The sequence below is a fragment of the Pseudorca crassidens genome, chromosome 1, assembly GCF_039906515.1.
Source record: "Pseudorca crassidens isolate mPseCra1 chromosome 1, mPseCra1.hap1, whole genome shotgun sequence".
Lineage (NCBI taxonomy): Eukaryota > Metazoa > Chordata > Mammalia > Artiodactyla > Delphinidae > Pseudorca > Pseudorca crassidens.
In genome coordinates this window covers 86,193,098-86,210,133 of record NC_090296.1, presented here as the reverse complement: position 1 = coordinate 86,210,133, position 17,036 = coordinate 86,193,098, and the positions used below count along the sequence as shown (strand labels likewise).

The following is a 17,036-nucleotide window of genomic DNA, read 5'->3' as shown; positions in this document are numbered from 1 at the left end:
TGGGACACCCATCCTAGTTAAGGAAAGTTCTCTTACCTAGCAAATGAGTCTTTTTCCACCATAATGGTTTATATCAAAGTTACTCAAGCCAAAATAACTTTTGAGCACTTACTAAGAGCCTAATACTCTTCTAAGCCCCATGGAAAATCTTAAAATTTGTTTTAAGCCCTGTTCTCAAGTGAGTGAAACAATGGAAGATAATATTTAGATTCAACTAGGATTTATCTAACACCTACTACACATGTGCCAGATACACTCAGGTCTGTCACAAAAAATTAATGAGATATTATAATGAAAGGTGGTTTTTTTAGAGCACATTTCAGGTGAGGTCGCTGAGAGTTTGATGGTAATTTGCTCAAGATAACCTAGCTAGGGTAAGTGATGAAGTGGTGAAATTCACATACGATTACAAATCTCATCCTTTTCCTGTTACATCAAGTTAGATATTGTAAGCACTTCTGTTGAGAAGCAACTATATTACAGTTATAGTTTCTAGAGTTAACTATTGAGTCTAGAAAATGATAGGAGCCTTAATTAAAGATACTAGATCAGGTTAGTTCACAACCAGTTGCTTTGATTAAAAGGAAGATATTTAAAAAGGAAAAACTGAGCGGTGATTATTGTACGTATATACATGCATAGAATATCTCTGGAAGAATACATAAGAAACTGGTAACAGTGATAAGTTGGAGGTGGCTGGGAGTCACCAGCCAGTGGGAGAGGAATAATTTTCTCTATAAGCCTTTTTTTTCTTTAATGAAAACTTCTAAACATCCAGAAAAGTAGGAAAAATACTACTTTGAATCCCCTGTAAATCGATCACTCAGATTTTAAAATCTGTTAATATTCTGCTGTATTTGTTTTTATTCCTGACATTTCACCCCTAAATACTTTAACGTGTGTTTCTAATAAAAGAACATTTTTTTGCCTAACCCTATATAATAATCACACTGAACAATAATTTCTCTATTATCTAATACCCAATCCTTATTAAAATTTCCCCAAATTATTCCTTTTTTTTCTTTTTACCATTTTTGATCCATCTTCCAATCAAAGTTTGTGCATTGAGTTTGACTGTTATGTCTCATGAAGTCTTTTTAAGTCTGGAAGTTACCTTTTTTTCTTATCCTTTTCTTTTTTCATCATGACTCGCGGAATGTTGTACAATTACCTGGATTTATCTGATTGATTCCTAGTGTTATCATTTAACATGTTACTACAGACTTGAAGGTAGAGGTAATACTTGATTAGTTCAGGTAAACACTTTGGTGACTGAATCAAAGATCAGGCTATGTAGTCTAGTCTAGTTTTCCCCAGGATAGTGGTGCTAAGATTGATTAGTGGGTTCAGGTGGTAAGTCTGAGTCTTTCCTTGTAAAGTTGCATTTCACCCCTTGAAACCAGCTGTAAGCCCTTTTGTACCTTTATAATTTTGAAACTTGTGTTAACTATTCAAAATACAAATAATTATCTTTAAAAAGACAAAACTCACTGCAAGAAATTCTCTTTTTTTTTTCTCTTATCTGAAACCCTGATAACTAGAAGAGGAATTGAAGTTTGGAGAGACCAAAATTTACTCAAGGTGGTAGACACATTAGTTATTTTTGCTTAATTCCAAGGTCACGCTTTTTCCACCACATTTTGTAAACTATAAACTAGTATGTAAATATAAAATTGTTATTACTCCTGGTAGTTATGCTATTTGTCCATTTGTATCTTTTTAGGTGGGTAATCAATATCTAATGAGATTAGACTTTTTGGAGTATCAGTAAACTGGAATTGATCTTTGTGGTGTGATAGCCTGTAATGAACCACTCTGAAGGTTCAAAATATGTGAAAGTCAAACTTATTATTTTTTTTTGCGGTACGCGGGCCTCTCACTGTTGCGGCCTCTCCCGCTGCGGAGCACAGGCTCCGGATGCGCAGGCTCAGTGGCCGTGGTTCATGGGCCCACCCGCTCCGCGGCATGGGGGATCTTCCCGGACCGGGGCACAAACCCACGTCCCCCGCATTGGCAGGCAGACTCCCAACCACTGCGCCACCAGGGAAGGCCAGAAAGTCAAACTTCTTGATGATTTCTGGAGTTCCAAAAAAGTTCCTTACCTGGAACCATTATATAGTCTTGGTTCTTGGGCCTAAAGTCTTCTTTGTTTAAAAACATAATATGAGTTAAAAAAATTTTTTTTTTAATTTTAAAAACAATTATACAGTTGACCCTTGGACAGCATGGGTTTGATCTGCATGGGTCCACTTATATGGTGATTTAAAAAAAAAATTAAATACTACAGTATTGCATCATCTGTGGTTGGTTGAATTTGTATATAGCGAGGGCTGACTACAAATTATACATGGATTTTTGACTGTGAGGAGGGTCAGAGCTCCTAACCCCCATGTTGTTCAAGGGTCAACTGTATATGTGTATTTTGCTTAAATTTTTGGAGAGTACAAAAGGATTTATAGTGAAAAGTAAATCCCTGACCCCCATGTCCTCAGTTCTTTTTCCCAGAGGCAATGACTGTTACTAGTTTCTTGAGTATTGCACTGGAGATATTCTATACATGGGTATATGTCATCAGGGTAAATTCTGACATTCATATGTAGAAGTATTTTAGTAGTTTAACCTAAAATAATACTACTGTTGAAGGTTATACTGCAGTTTTTATTATGTTTCTGTTACAGACATCTTTGCTGATTTCATTCATTCAACAGATATTGCATACCTATTCTATACCAGATGGTGTGCCATGTAATGGGAATAAAATGGTGAACAAGACAGGCATTCCGGCTTGCTGTCATGGAGCTTACACTCTGTTGGGAGAGGCAGTTATTAAGCAAATAATTATACTAATAACTAAATATAGCAAAGATTTAGTACCTGCTTTGTGCAAAACACTGTGGACTTTCTAATTTATTCCTCATAACAGCCCTCTAACATTGGTACTGGTATTGTTTTTATTTTATAAGTGGAAACTGAAGTATAGAAAAATTAACTTACTTGCTCAGGATCACACAGCTAGTAAGTGATAGAGCCAGGTTTCAAACCCAAGCAGTCTGGCTATATAGATCTTGCTTTCTTCCTTTACCCTAATGCAGTGGTTTTCAGTGATGGTTTGGGGATCATCCCTCAGGGAGGTTTGGAAATTTGCAGGGGTGTTTTTGGTTTCAAAATAATTGGGAGGGTGACACTGAGTTTAGTGGATGGAGATCAGGGGTGTTAGACATCCTGCAGTGTAAGGGACATCCATGTATAGTAAAAAGTTATTCCACATCTTGTGTCACTTTAAAATGTCCCAGAGGGTTTTTCACGTAGGTGAAAAATGTGTTTATGATTATCTGAGCCTAGAATCAAATTCATTTTACATATAAACACACAGTATTATTATTTTTTTGCGTAGAGTATAGTTATCATGTAAATCAAGAGACTGGTTTCTTTGTTTCAGAAAGTTTATCAAGAGTTGGTCACTATTTTGGAAGGTCATATCACAGACAGCAATGCTATTCATGGTATTTTTATCAACAATAAAATACCTATATCTGTCTATATTTGTAATTGTCACATTTGTAGTCTTATTTAATATCATGCCAAAGCATTTATATGTTGAAATACATATTGTTTTATGATAAATTTTCTTTTTTATTATAGCTAGCACATTATTTTAAAATTTACATGGGTAAGTTACAGTAGCTCTGAATTTCATTTCAGGAAGGATAAGGAGGTGTTATAAAATATTTACAATAAAAAGAAGGTATAAAAAATCTTTAAAGAAAAAAATTGTATGGTGACAATTGGGAAAGGTGACTGAGGAGCACAGTGGGGATTCTTATAATAATCCCTCATATTTATGTATGAATGAAAGTTCCCATAATGTTTTAGAAAAAAGAGTATTGGGTCTGATATGGTTGAGAACTGCTGCTCTACTGTCTGCCTCAGAAATAGTCATAGTTGTGATAAGTGGTATAAAGAAGGTACTGGATTTTAGGGGAGTAGCATATAGTGAGGAAATACCTAGTCTGGGAGATCAGGGAGTGCTTCCTTAGGCAACTGACATTTGGACTGAGATTTGAAGGATGAGTAGTTAACTAGGTGGAAAGGAGTAAGAGCATTCTAAAGAGAGGGACCAGCATAAGAAAAAGCCCTGTGGGAGGAGCATGTTAGGTGGGAAAAACTGAAAATACGATTTTGTCTGGTGCACAGAGATCAAGGGGGAAAGTAGCTAAAACATGTGTAGTACACATAAGCAAGGATCATATCAGTGGGCCTTGTAAGACTTGTTATATATTTTGGTATATGTCTTAAATAATTGGATGTCATTGAAGGGCCTTTAAAAATGAGGGACTGAGGCATGAAAACATAAGTGTGTGTGAGAAAGGCATTTTCTTTGTACGGTTGAGGGGCTCATAAATTTCATGTTTAGATGGAGGTGAAATTGAAGTAGACTGGAATGCTGAGCCACCTCATGAAAGACAACTGCCTTTCAAGAGTCACTCAAACCCCAGCAGACTTCATCACTAAGCCTAGGGCCTCTTACTCCATCACAGGATTGAGGAGTATGTCTTCTTTGATCAGCCCCACCTGCTTGACCATTGCCTGGAGTTATTCAAACACAGTGAGGGCTCTTAAAAGTGCAAACATGGGAATCCAGTTCTGATCATGACTAAGCTCCTCCTGCAGATAACAACTGTTAAATCTGGACAGAAATACATAAAGCAACTAAAATCACTGTAGAGTTACCAAAAGCAAACAGATTCTGGAAGGTAATTGACACTTGGGGAACAGAACCATGTGATTTCTCATTTTCATGGCCTCAGTTTGTGCCAAGTAGGATGGTTAAAATTCTGATAGTAAACTGTTAGTCTTTGTGATCTAAAGAACGAAAAATAAGGCTCAAGACAGTCACAGGTGTTGGAAAGTAAGAGGAGAATCCTGGAAAATAGAAACATCAAATTCTGTGAATAAACTCTTCCCAAATCTTGGCACACTGTTGAGAACTATGTGTGTGTGGAGCAGACTCCAGGAAGCCCAGCTCAAGATAAAAGAACTGAATCAAGATCTCATCTACCTGAGGAACAGAGTTTTCAGTTTGAGTCAACCAATTTAGATACTTACTAGAACAAAAATAAATAAAAATAAAAATCAACACTCTTCAAAGGAATATAAAGGAATCCAGCGTCTCCACAAATAACAGTTATGTTTGTTATTTAATTTAACAATTAAATATTTACAATAGTCAGGATATATTCCAAAATTACTCATGTACAGAGAATCAGGAAAATGTAACCTATTCTCAAGTTAAAAGACAATCTACAGAGACGGACCGTAAAGTACCCAAATGTTGGGATTAGCAGGAAAAGATTTAAAACTTTTATAACTATTTATTAGTGAAGGAAAGGAAAATGATGCAAAGGAATTGTGCTCATAAAGAATGAGTATGAGATTAAGAAAAGACCAAATAGAGATTCTAGGACTGAAAAATATAATTTTGGAAATAAATTAAACTAGGTGGGCTAAGCAGCAGAATGGAGATGACTGAGGAAAGAATCCATGAAATTGAAGGTCAATAGAAATTCAATGCGAGGAACAGAAAAAGAGTAGGAGGAAAAAAGGGCCTGAGAACAATATCAAAAAATCCATCACACATAATTGGAATCCCAGAATAGGAGGAGAAAAAGTGGGGAAGAAAAAAAAAATACTTGAAAATATAATGGCTGAAAATTTCCCAAATTTAGTGAAAGGCATATATTGACATATTCAATAAGTTCAGCAAAACCAAGAAAAGTAAAGACAAGAAAACCTCTAGTTTATAAATGAAGAAAACCGTGACTGGATTTTTCATAGTCAGACTGCTAAAAGCCAAAAATAAAAGGAAAAATCTAGAAAGTGGCCAAAAAAACCCCAACGTGTTATATACAGGGGAGTAATCATGGAGGCCAGAGTGAATAGAGAATATTTAAAATGCTGAAAGAAAAATCTGAGAACCCAGAATTCCAGATTCAGTAGAATAGCCTTCAAGAATGAAAGCAAAATAAAAATACTGTCACATAAAACCAAGATAATTTGTTTCCAGCAGATCTGCATTACAAGAAATGCTAAAGGAAGTTCTTCAGGCTGAAGGGAAATGAAACCAGATGGAAACCTGAATCTTTGTTAAGGGAATGAAGAGCATCAGAAATGGTAAATATCTGGATAAATAGAAACTGTTTTTTTTCTTTTAATTTCCTAATACTGTCTATGATTATTTAAAAAAAAGCATCATCTTGTGGAGTTCATCATGTATTGTAGATATAAAACATATACCATAGATCATGGAATGGGATGTGGGGGTAAATGAACCTGTATTGTTGCCAGGTTTCTACAGATTACGTGAAGTGGCATGTTACTAACACTGAGTACAGTGTGAAAATGATAAGGATGTATATTCTCTATCCTAGAGCAACCACTGTGGAAAAAAAATGATGCAAAGAAGTATTGCTAAAAATCTAGCAGAAAAATTGAAGTGCATAATGCAAAAGAAGACAGAAACAGAGGTACAGCCAAACAAAAAAATAGGAGATTAAAAATAATAAAATGGTAGACATAATCCACCCATATCAGTAATTTCACTTACTTCAGCGGAATAAACGTTGATTCAGTGCATAAAGACAGATTGACTAAAAGTAAATGCCAAAAGATATACCTTTCAAACAGCATAAGAAGGCTGGAGTGGCTATATTCATATTAGATAAAGTAGATTTCAAGATAAAGTATATTGCCAGAATTAAGGCAGTTGTTTCATAATAATAAGAGGGTCAGTTCATCAGGAAGACAGTCATAAATATGTATGTGCCTAATATCAGAGCTTCAAAATACATGAAACAAAAATGGATACAATTAAAGGAAGAAAGAGACAACAATCACAGTGATTTTAACAATTTTCTGAACAATTGATAGACATCTAAACAGGCAAAAAAATCAGTATAGATGATGATTTCCACCCAACAACTACAGAATACATTTTGTTCCCCAAAGGTATGTATAGGCCAGATGCTTGTCTATAAATCAAGTCTTAATAAATTTAAAAGGGTTGAAATACTACAGAATATTTTCTTTGACCATAATGGGATTAAAGTAGAAATCAAGATGTCAAACAGAACCCTGCAAATATTTGGAAATTCAGTGAAACTGGTAAATCGATGAGTCAAGGAAGAAATTGTAAGAGAAATCAGTAAATATTTTGAACTGGATGATGAAAATACAACATCTAAATCTGTGGGATAACTGTTATAGCCAAGAAGAACCTAAGGAGACATGATGATTAAACGTATGTGGGATCCTTGTTGAAATTCTGGAAGAGAAAAAGAATACTAAGTGAAAAAAGAGGAAACAAAGTATGGACTTGATAATAATATATCAATATTGATTTATTAATTGTGACAAATTATACTAATATGAGATGTAAATAATACAGGAAAAGGGGTGGGCTATATGGATACTCTCCTGTTTTTTGCAACTTTTCTGTAAATTTAAAACTATTATAGTTTATTTAAAAGTGCTAAAATATTTGTCGGACACAGCTAATGCAGTTCTTAGAGGGAAACTTATAACTTAAACACCTTTAGAAAAGTAAGGTTTAAAGATAGTGAATGAGCTAAATAAAGTTCTACCTTAAGCTAGTAGATGAAGAGCAAGGTAAATCCAAAGTAGATAGAAGGGAAGAGATAATAAAGACAATAGAAGAAATCAGTGAAATAGAAAAAGACAACCAATAGACAAAATTACAAAGCCAGGGTTGGTTCATTGAAAAAAATCAACAATATTGATGAACCACTTGATAGACTGATAATGAAAAACAGAGATAACACAGATTAGTAGTATCAGAAATGAAAGGGATCACTACAGATCCTGTAGGATAATAAGGGGATATTATAAACAACTTTATGCCAACAAATTTGACACTATAAATGGACAGTTTCTTAAATGTCAATGTACTAAAAATGTCAATGTGCTAAAATCTGAATAAGCCTATATTAAAGAAATAGAATTAATGAAAAAAAAGAAGGGTTTCACTGATGAATTTTATCAAGTATTTAAAGAAGAAATAACATCAGTCTTACATAAACTTTCAGAAAATAGACAAAAGGGAAACACTCATTTCACGAGGCCAGAACCTGATAAAGGTATTACAGATTGAAAAGAAAATTACAGGGACTTCCCTTGTGGTTCAGTGGTTAAGAATCCACCTGCCAGTGCAGGGGACACGGGTTTGAGCCCTGGTCCGGGAAGATCCCACATGACTCAGAGCAGATAAGCCCGTGCGCCACAATTACTGAGCCTGCGCTCTAGAGCCTGTGAGCCACAACTACTGAAGCCCGTATACTTAGAGCTGGAGCTCTACAACAAGAGAAGCCACCACAATGAGAAGAAGCCCGTGCACCGCAACAAAGAGTAGCCCCCGCTCGCTGCAACTAGAGAAAGCCCACACGTAGCAATGAAGACCCAACGCAGCCAAATAAAAATAACAAATTATAAAAAAAAAAAGAAAATTACAGAACAGTGTGTCTTACGAACATAGACCCAAAAAATTCTAGGCAAAATATTAACAAATCATAATACATCATGACTAAGTGACCAAAGATAGATGGATAGGTATCTGATAAAGCAAGTACTGTAGAGTAAAATGGTAACCATAGAATCAAGGTGGTGGGTATATGCGTATATGGTAAACTGGGTGTGGAATATTCACTATAAAATTCTTTAAATATTTCTGTGTTTGAAATTTTGCAAAATACAATATAGGGAGAAAAATCAAGGGAATATTATGATCAGGTTTGCATTTTAAAGAGATTACTTCTGCTGTTGTATAAGGAATTAGGAAAGTACAGTATTACCTGAGAGTAGTTTGAGGGGGGTGCTGAGACCACTTAGGAGGATATTATACAGGTATACTTTTTAGGCTGATAATTTCAAGGTGAGTTTGAGCCCTGGGAAGTTTTTCACGCTCTTGGAATACTGTACTTTTGAACAAGAGCTAATTTTGTCTAAGCATATTTTTTACTGTATTGCTGGGATTTGGGATACATCATTGCCACATGTACAGTATGCACGTGAGCTTTTGACTTTCGACATTTACAAGGATATGAGATTTTTGCAAATTCCAAAATTTGCAAATACCACTACTTTAGTAGCACATAAATTCCTTCTTAAAATCTAATAAAATATATGGTGACCTTTTCAGAGACTTAATGATTTTTTAAATACAGGACAAAGGCATTTAGAAAGCTGTTAACATAAATTAAAACTGCTAAAATAAATGCTTTACTGTAATACTGTGGTATGGTCACCCATGAACTTAAAAGATTCTATAAAAAGAAGAAATAGTGAAAATGATTGTTATTATAGTCATACTTGTATAAAGTGGATGAAGATTATTGAATGTACTGTTAGCAATAAGATGCACGGAGAACAGCAAAGCTTTTTGAGAAGAATAGTGAGCAGTTAGTAAGGCTCACTCAGCTTGCACTGATTGTAATTCATGTCATAGAATTTTACATTACTATGTGGATCTTTGGGGTTGCTTGGAAATATATATAAATGATATGTTGAATACAGGAATGCCAACTTTTTCAACTGTTAAATAAATGCAACAAGCTACCCAGTTAAACTTTTAAAACAGTGTTTGTATAAGCTATCTTTGGGCTTATGACTTACTCTGTTATATGATGACAACTTTTGCTAGTATTTTTATTACCTTGTTAGAGTTGGCATTATCCCAGTTTCTTTCTCAGTTATTTTTCCCTCTAGGACATAATGCTTCCAAGTTCCAGAAGTGAGTAAAGTATTGGAACCTGACCATAGTTCTGATTCTGAGGTAAGGAATCAGATTGTGGTCTGCCCTGTCCATTTCCTTGCCTGGTGATGGGCAATATGAACAGCTTCATCTGTTGGATGCTTGACTTTTGATCCCTTTTCCTGAGTCACAGCCTTAACTTCCTGTCTTCGTTTTAGCCCTATGCTTACTAATAAAGAATAAAGAGTGGTGTGTGTGTGTGTGTGTGTGCGCGCGCACGTGTGTGTATACACATACATATATGATACTGGTGAGTGTTATGTTAGGGCAGATAATATAAAAAGTAGGAATGCTAGTGAGTAAAATGCTTATGAACTTATGCTCCATCAGAGATAGTGGATGGATGCAGGAAACCACCAATCACTTGCCTTGGGAAACAAGAGCCAGCCAGAATTTAGACCTAGTAAATAGGACAGGTACCCAGAATAAGCCTTTGAAAGTTGTGATTACAGGTTCATATGCCCCAAAATACTTCTTGACCTCTGTTGTCAGCTTACTAAAACTCCTTCCTTAGCTAGGAGCCTTGAAACTTTCTGGGGAGTCCCACTCAGCAAAGTGAGGACTTTTCAGAAGTGCCAGTCATATCTTTGTTCCATAACCTGGGCAACCTAGGGGTAGTGACAAAAACTTGTTGTATCACTGAACACTGTCTCTCTGTTGCCCTGTCTTGCTCAACAGAAATCCATTAGTTTTTTGTCAGGATTAAGGTGGACAAGTTACCTGTGGAATTCAGAAAAGGGATACTAATCTGAGTACCACTTCCCCCACCCCAACAAACCAATAATTATGCTTTTTTTCTTCAGTGTTTTACAATATATTATCATATAGAGTCTCAATTGGTTTTAATTATGTCAGAGTTCAAATATCTTAAGTACTGTGTTTATTGTAACCAGTGTTATAGGTATATGAAAAGACAGATCCCTTCCTCATGGTAAGGTCAGTGAGACCAGACATACCTACCATCAAACAGCCTTCAAAGCATGGTGAAGTACAGAATGGGGTGTCTGGGGACTAATGCAATAGTTCTACTCTGCCCACACAACTGTATTTCTTTTTATTAGTAAGCTGTGTGGGTGATTCTGATGTACTGCTTGGATTTAGAACTTGTTCATTTATTGGGAGCAGGAGTCAAGGCAGGAAACATTAGTGAGTATAACAGTTGGGTGAAGGGAGAAGAATACGTATAAAGTCATGCAGGTTTATCACACTGAAGAGTAAATAACAATTGTTTTTCCTCTTTTTAAAAAACTTTTTTATTTTATTGAATTACAGTTGATTTACAACGTTACGTTAATTTCTGTACAGCGAGCATAAATAACAATTTAAAAATTGAAATCTGTCAGGACTTGGTGACTAAATATGAGAATCTGAAAGAAAAGAATCAGTAATGTGGTTTTGCCTATGAGAATGATAATTGTATTAATAGGATAGTAATTAAGATATTGAGGAAAGGTACTTATTGTAGGATTTTTTAGACTTATGACTAAGAAATATCACATATATTTCTCACAGTTATTTGGGGAAAATTTGAAAGATTTCATAATGGGTATATTTAAATGATATGGGGGAAAATGTAAGGTGGTTAAAGTGAGGACAGCAGTAGTTGAATTGACTTACTTGGCTTGTATAATGTAACCTCTCAAGCATTTTGAGGTTGCAAAGTTGGATGGTTTCTATTTCCTTGACTTCTAATCCTTGTTAAGACCTTTAAAGAAGGCTGTGAGCTAATTTCAGTATTTCAGAAAGCTTAATGGAAATTATATTTTTACCCAGTTTAAGGATGTACAAATTAAAGTTCTTTTGTCTTTAGCTGTAATCATATCAACTCAGTATTTTTATTTTTTATTTATTTATTTAATTTATTTATTTATTTTTGTGGTACGCGGGCCTCTCACTGCCGTGGCCTCTCCCGTTGTGGAGCACAGGCTCCGGACGCGCAGGCTCAGCGGCCATGGCTCGCGGGCCCAGCCGCTCCGCGGCATGTGGGATCTTCTCGGACTGGGGCACAAACCTGCGTCCCCTGCATCGGCAGGCGGACTCTCAACCACTGCGTCACCAGGGAAGCCCTCAACTCAGTATTTTTAAATACTAGGTCTTTCTTGATTAAATACTTTGCTAGCAGTTTACACTTTTTATGAAAGTGAAAATTTTTACAGAAATGAAACTTAATATATGCAGATTAGAAACATGGAGCTCGTGAAAAGAAGAAATAAATAAAAAGAGGGAGTCTTTGGTTAAAAGGTTGATAGTATTTTTATTATATGACTTTCTTTATCCATTTACTACGAGTTGATGGCTTTATTAAATAGAAACACAGTTGGTATTTTAGTACTTAGTTTTCAATTGAGTAAATATATAAAAACCCCACAGCAACTGCTGTTGCTTGTGCCAGGAAGTCTCACTTTTTCATTGCTTTCAAGTTTTTTGTTCCTGTTTTGCTTTAATGGGTAATCATTTGAAGCAGTATTAAAAACATTTCTGGATATATCATCTTTATCACTGATTTTGCAGCTCTTAGAACGATGCTTGCTGAATGAAATAACAAAATACTGCTTGCAAATAGTAATTAAAGTTAATGTTAAGAGATAAGGGAATTAAAAGAATAATTGTGCTTTGACACTTAGCACCGCAGTGGTTTGTGTTAATTTTGAGATTTAGGATAGGTTAGTAATACTAGAAGCATAAATAATACTATACCTATCCATAAAGGTATATTTCTTTGTTTTATTAGCTAGTTAACATTCAGCTTTCTCAAATGGTCAAAATTTTACCCACAATCTTGTTTTGGTGCTTTGTAATTTGTTATTGAATACAGTTATTTCAGACATTTAGTAGTGGTATGGAGTGGGTTGCAATAGCAAGGAAACTGAGTGACAAGAGAGGTAGAGAACCTTAGGCTTCTTTCTCATTGGTTTTTCCACCATGTTGTGTAAGGGTTAAAGATTAAATTAGGGCAGCTTATAACTTCATTACATCACAATTTTAAGTCCCATAAGGAACAAGCCCAGGCAAGGAAGCAGATAAATCTATTAGAGTCTGGAGGAAAAATAATTTTGCCTGGGGAGTGGAATTAAATTCTTAGGTAGGGCATCCTTGCAGGGATGCAGGAGGAAAGTATGGTAGTGCTAGAGGATTGTAGAATAGAGACCCTTCTGGTCTTAACCCAAACCTCAGTATTTATCCAGTTATCTCTGTCTTACATTTAATAACCTAAGATAGTTCTATTTGGAACAATTCAACAAATAATTATCGAGTGCCTACAGTATGCCAGACACTGTTCTCAGTGCTAGACCTATACTAGTGAACAAAATATACAGCCTCTGTTCTTGTGAAGCTTAATTTTTAATCGGGGAAACAAAGAATAACAAATATATACTATGTTAGGTAGTAAAGGATGCTTGTTTCAGATATTTCTTGCTGTTTAACAAGCTGTCCCAGTATTTACTGGCTTAAAACAGCTATTTTGTTTCTTACAATTCTGTGGGTTGAAAAAGGCTCATTTGCATGGTTCTTTAACTGGTCCCACTTAGGATCCCTCATTGGCTGTTGTTTGGGTGCTCAGCTGGGGCCTCAGTTCTTTTCCCCTTGGCCTCTCCATGTGGCTGGGTTCTAAGAGGGAGTGTTCCAAGTGTGCAAAGGCAGAAGCTGCAAAGTTTTTAAGGCCCGGCCTCAGAAATTGCATTGTCACTTCCGTTGCATTTTATTGGTCAAAACAGGTCACAGGGAGGGAAAATAGACTCTATACCTTTTGATGGGTGGTGGTGACAACATCACACTGCAAAAGAGCGCGTGGGGTTGGAGATAATGTTGTGGCCATCTGTGGAAACAATCTACCATAGTACTATTAAAAAGTAAAAAATTAAGCAGGTTATTAGGGGGATAGAAGAAACGGAGGGCAGGAAGTACAGTATTTTATAGGGGGTCAGGGAAGGCCTCCCTGATGAGGCAGCATGAGAGAGTGAGCCTCGAAACCCATAAATACATTTCTTTTTTGTCTGAAGGATTTATTTAAATATTCTAAATGTCAGCATAACACAGAGAAAAGGCTCTTAAACCAGAAATAAGAGATGTGGGGTCAACTCTCTGCTGTGCCATAGGTACATCCTAAGGAAGAATATTCCAGGCAGAGAGAACAGGAAATATAGAAACCCTAAGGTGGGAGAATCCCTGGTGTGATCAAGGAATAGCAAGGAGGACAGTGTAGCTTGAATGGAGCAATACAGGGAGAGTGATAGGGCGTGGAGTCAGAGAATGAGAGAGAAACAGATTTTGTAGCCCGTGACAAAGGACTTTGGATTTTCTGTGAGTGAGATGGGATTCTATTGGAAGATTCTGAGCAGAGGAGTTAAATGATCAGACTTAAATTTTAAAAGAATCCTGTTCTGAGAATCTTTGGTTGCTAATTTGAGAATAGACCATGAGAGGACAGACAAGAGTGGAAATAGGGAGTCGGGTCAGTAGGCTGGTGCCATGTGAGATGGTAGATATGCTAAGCAGTGAGGGGTGGTTGGATTTCAGATGTACTTCAAGGTGGGACTGGCAGGATTTGCTGATGAGGGTGGATATGGGGTGAGAAAGAGGGATCAAGGATGACTCCCAAAGTTTTTGCCCTAGGTACCTGGAAACTTGGAATTTTCCTTTACCAAGATGGGAAGACTGGGGGAGCAGGGTGGAGGTGAGGGAGTTGCAGGATTTGTATTTTGGGCTGTGTTAAGATGAATCTAAAAAGACATCTGGGAAGAAAAGGTTACTAAATGTTACTTCCTCATTGCAGGTATGACGTTGAGTGCTTCAGATCTGGTCACTATGGCACGAGAACGAAAATGCATATTGTGCCACATTGTGTACAGCTCAAAAAAGGTAATAATAGAAGAGGGAGAATCTGAGGCTTTTATGACTGATCATTTTTTCAGAGACATCATGTGGAATTTATAGATGGGTAAAAACTTTTAACATCTTACTTATGCTTCTTCCCTAAACCTTAGTCTTATTTCACTGGTTTTTTTCTCATTACTGCCTCATAAAACCAGTAACTATATTATTAAACCTCTACCTGGAATTTGAGGATACTCAACAGTATGATAAAGAGATATTCAGTTAGTAACCAGTTATAGAGAAAAGACATTAAAATTCAGGTTGAGATTATAACAACTTTCTGATTAGCTAAGGTAACAGCATTGATACGTAGCGGAGTTCTCTTTCTGCATATTCTTGTGAAGAGTGCAGCACAGCAGCAATGGTACTAACTATATTCTTAGACGTCCACAAGGTGGGGATGTTGCTCAAAGAAAAACACATTTTTAAGAACTAAAGGAATTTACCTTTGCTTTATAGAAATTGGCTGCAGTTTGTCTCACATTTTGCTTTTCTTTTTTTTACTTCTTTATTCTTGCTTTCCAAGAGTGCTCCTAGCTTAAATACTGAGGAATTTTTTCTCCGTGTTTTTAAGATGTTCTTGATTGTCATTGGAAGTTCAGAGAACTGGGAAGATTATGAGTGAGGTTAGCCAGCGAAGTCTGAGTAAACCTTGAAAGACGTTTGGGTGTAAAATGGCTTAAAAGAAATGGAGAAGAGATATTTTACGTGAGAGAAAAATACATACAAAGGTATAGCAGTAGAATGGAGTATAACAGTTCTAGGAGTTGGTAAGAAGGCTTACCTGATTAGAACAGTTTCATCTTGGAAGTAGTGGGACCACAATTTAATTTGTAATTTAAGTGAAGATAGTTAATAAACAGTGTTGAGTGCTAGACTGAGGGGTTTGATTGTGATCCATCTAGTAGGCTGGGGTGAGGAATGTTTTTTTTCCTATTTAGGATTTCTGTTAGTGATGGAAAAATCAGCTGAGATTTTTAAATCATATTTAGTAATATACTTGCTGCCTTTTACAAAAGGCTCTTCCAATTTTAAAAATTTAGACCAGGGTTAACTCAAATTTTCAATAAGGCTAGTTTCAGATTAGAGGGAAATTGAGGAGGTATGAGATGGGTACTCAGAGGTGTGGTGTCAGATCTTCGTGGAGTAGCAGGCCTATCTTGTTATAGTCTCATAATTTTGCTACTTTAAGTCTTTTTGGCATTTCTTCTCTGGATTAAAACATGTTTCGTCTCTTCATACTTTTCCATGGGTCACAACAAAGTTAAATAAGGGCTGGGGTTATTTACTCCTGCCTTAGGGACAGCCAACTATAGGTTTTTAAGCAAGGGAATGGCGTGATTTAAGTGTTAAGATATGGGGTAAGAAATTAACGGAATGGGTTAACTGAAAGGGATAAACTCAGACACTTATTTTTAGATAGACTATGAACAACTTATGTTGATGTGCTTTCCTCTAGTTTCCCAAACTAGTATTACCTTGGTTTCTCCAAATACACTGTGAAGGAGAAAAGAATCTAGGGTGACTGTGTATTATATCCCTGAGTATCCTGATGCTTATTAACTTATGAAAATCTGAGAAGCCCTGGAATTAAAAAAATTAAAATTTTTTTCTGTTACTCAGTGTTTTCCAAATTTGTTCAACCCCAAATTCTTTTTTTCTCCCTTTTCCCCCCCTCCTTTTAACAACATAATACTGATGTAAGGGACTAAATAGAAGCTTGGTAACTCTGCAGGTATGCATTTGGAACTGTGCCTGTGGATCTTTCTCAGTTATTTTGAAAACTCAGTTGTCTCATTATTTGCATTCATTACTTATAGAAGGATGGAAGAGGATTTCACATTGTAAATTTAGAGACAGATTATTGAAGTATTTTAAACAATCAAAAGTCACATTAAGGGAATTCCCTCGCGGTCCAGTGGTTAGGACTCTGTGCTTCCCCTGCAGGGGGCACGACTTCGATCTCTGGTCAGGGAACTAAGATCCCACAAGCCATGTGGGGAAAAAAAAAAAAAATCACATTAAAACTAGTTTTGAATGATAACATTTTTTATAACTGAAATAGAATACAGAATTGGTTTTTACATCAGAGAGAGTAACCTATTTCAATGAATACTCCCTTTGTTAGGAATAGTTTCATTGCAAGAAACAGTCCCGCTTAAATTTAGCTCAAGAAAAGGAGATTTGGCATATGTTAAATCTAATCCAAGGAAAAACTGAGCAACAGGAAACAAAAACTGAACAACAGGAAGCATAGAGATTTGAGCAGGTGTTGTATATTGTCCATGGATTTTTTCATTCTGTATCCTGTCACTAACTCAACTTAGTTTTCCGCTCT

The 17,036-nt window shown here is 36.1% G+C and overlaps 1 protein-coding gene across 9 annotated transcripts in view; it reads left to right on the top strand.

The window, feature by feature from the left end:
* The window catches only part of ZNF106 (zinc finger protein 106), a 61,929-nt gene that overhangs the window by 787 nt on the left and 44,106 nt on the right, over window positions 1-17,036 (top strand). For 5 of the 9 annotated variants that reach the window (XM_067744444.1, XM_067744395.1, XM_067744382.1 and 2 more), the window contains exons 2-3: window positions 6,065-6,171; window positions 14,598-14,683. In XM_067744444.1, the coding sequence (XP_067600545.1) occupies window positions 6,153-6,171; window positions 14,598-14,683 (105 nt within the window). In that variant the 5' untranslated portion in view covers window positions 6,065-6,152. Of the gene's footprint in view, window positions 1-6,064; window positions 6,172-9,777; window positions 9,845-14,597; window positions 14,684-17,036 lie in introns of those variants that run through there. The other 4 variants (XM_067744405.1, XM_067744422.1, XM_067744413.1 and 1 more) reach the window with 3 other exon arrangements.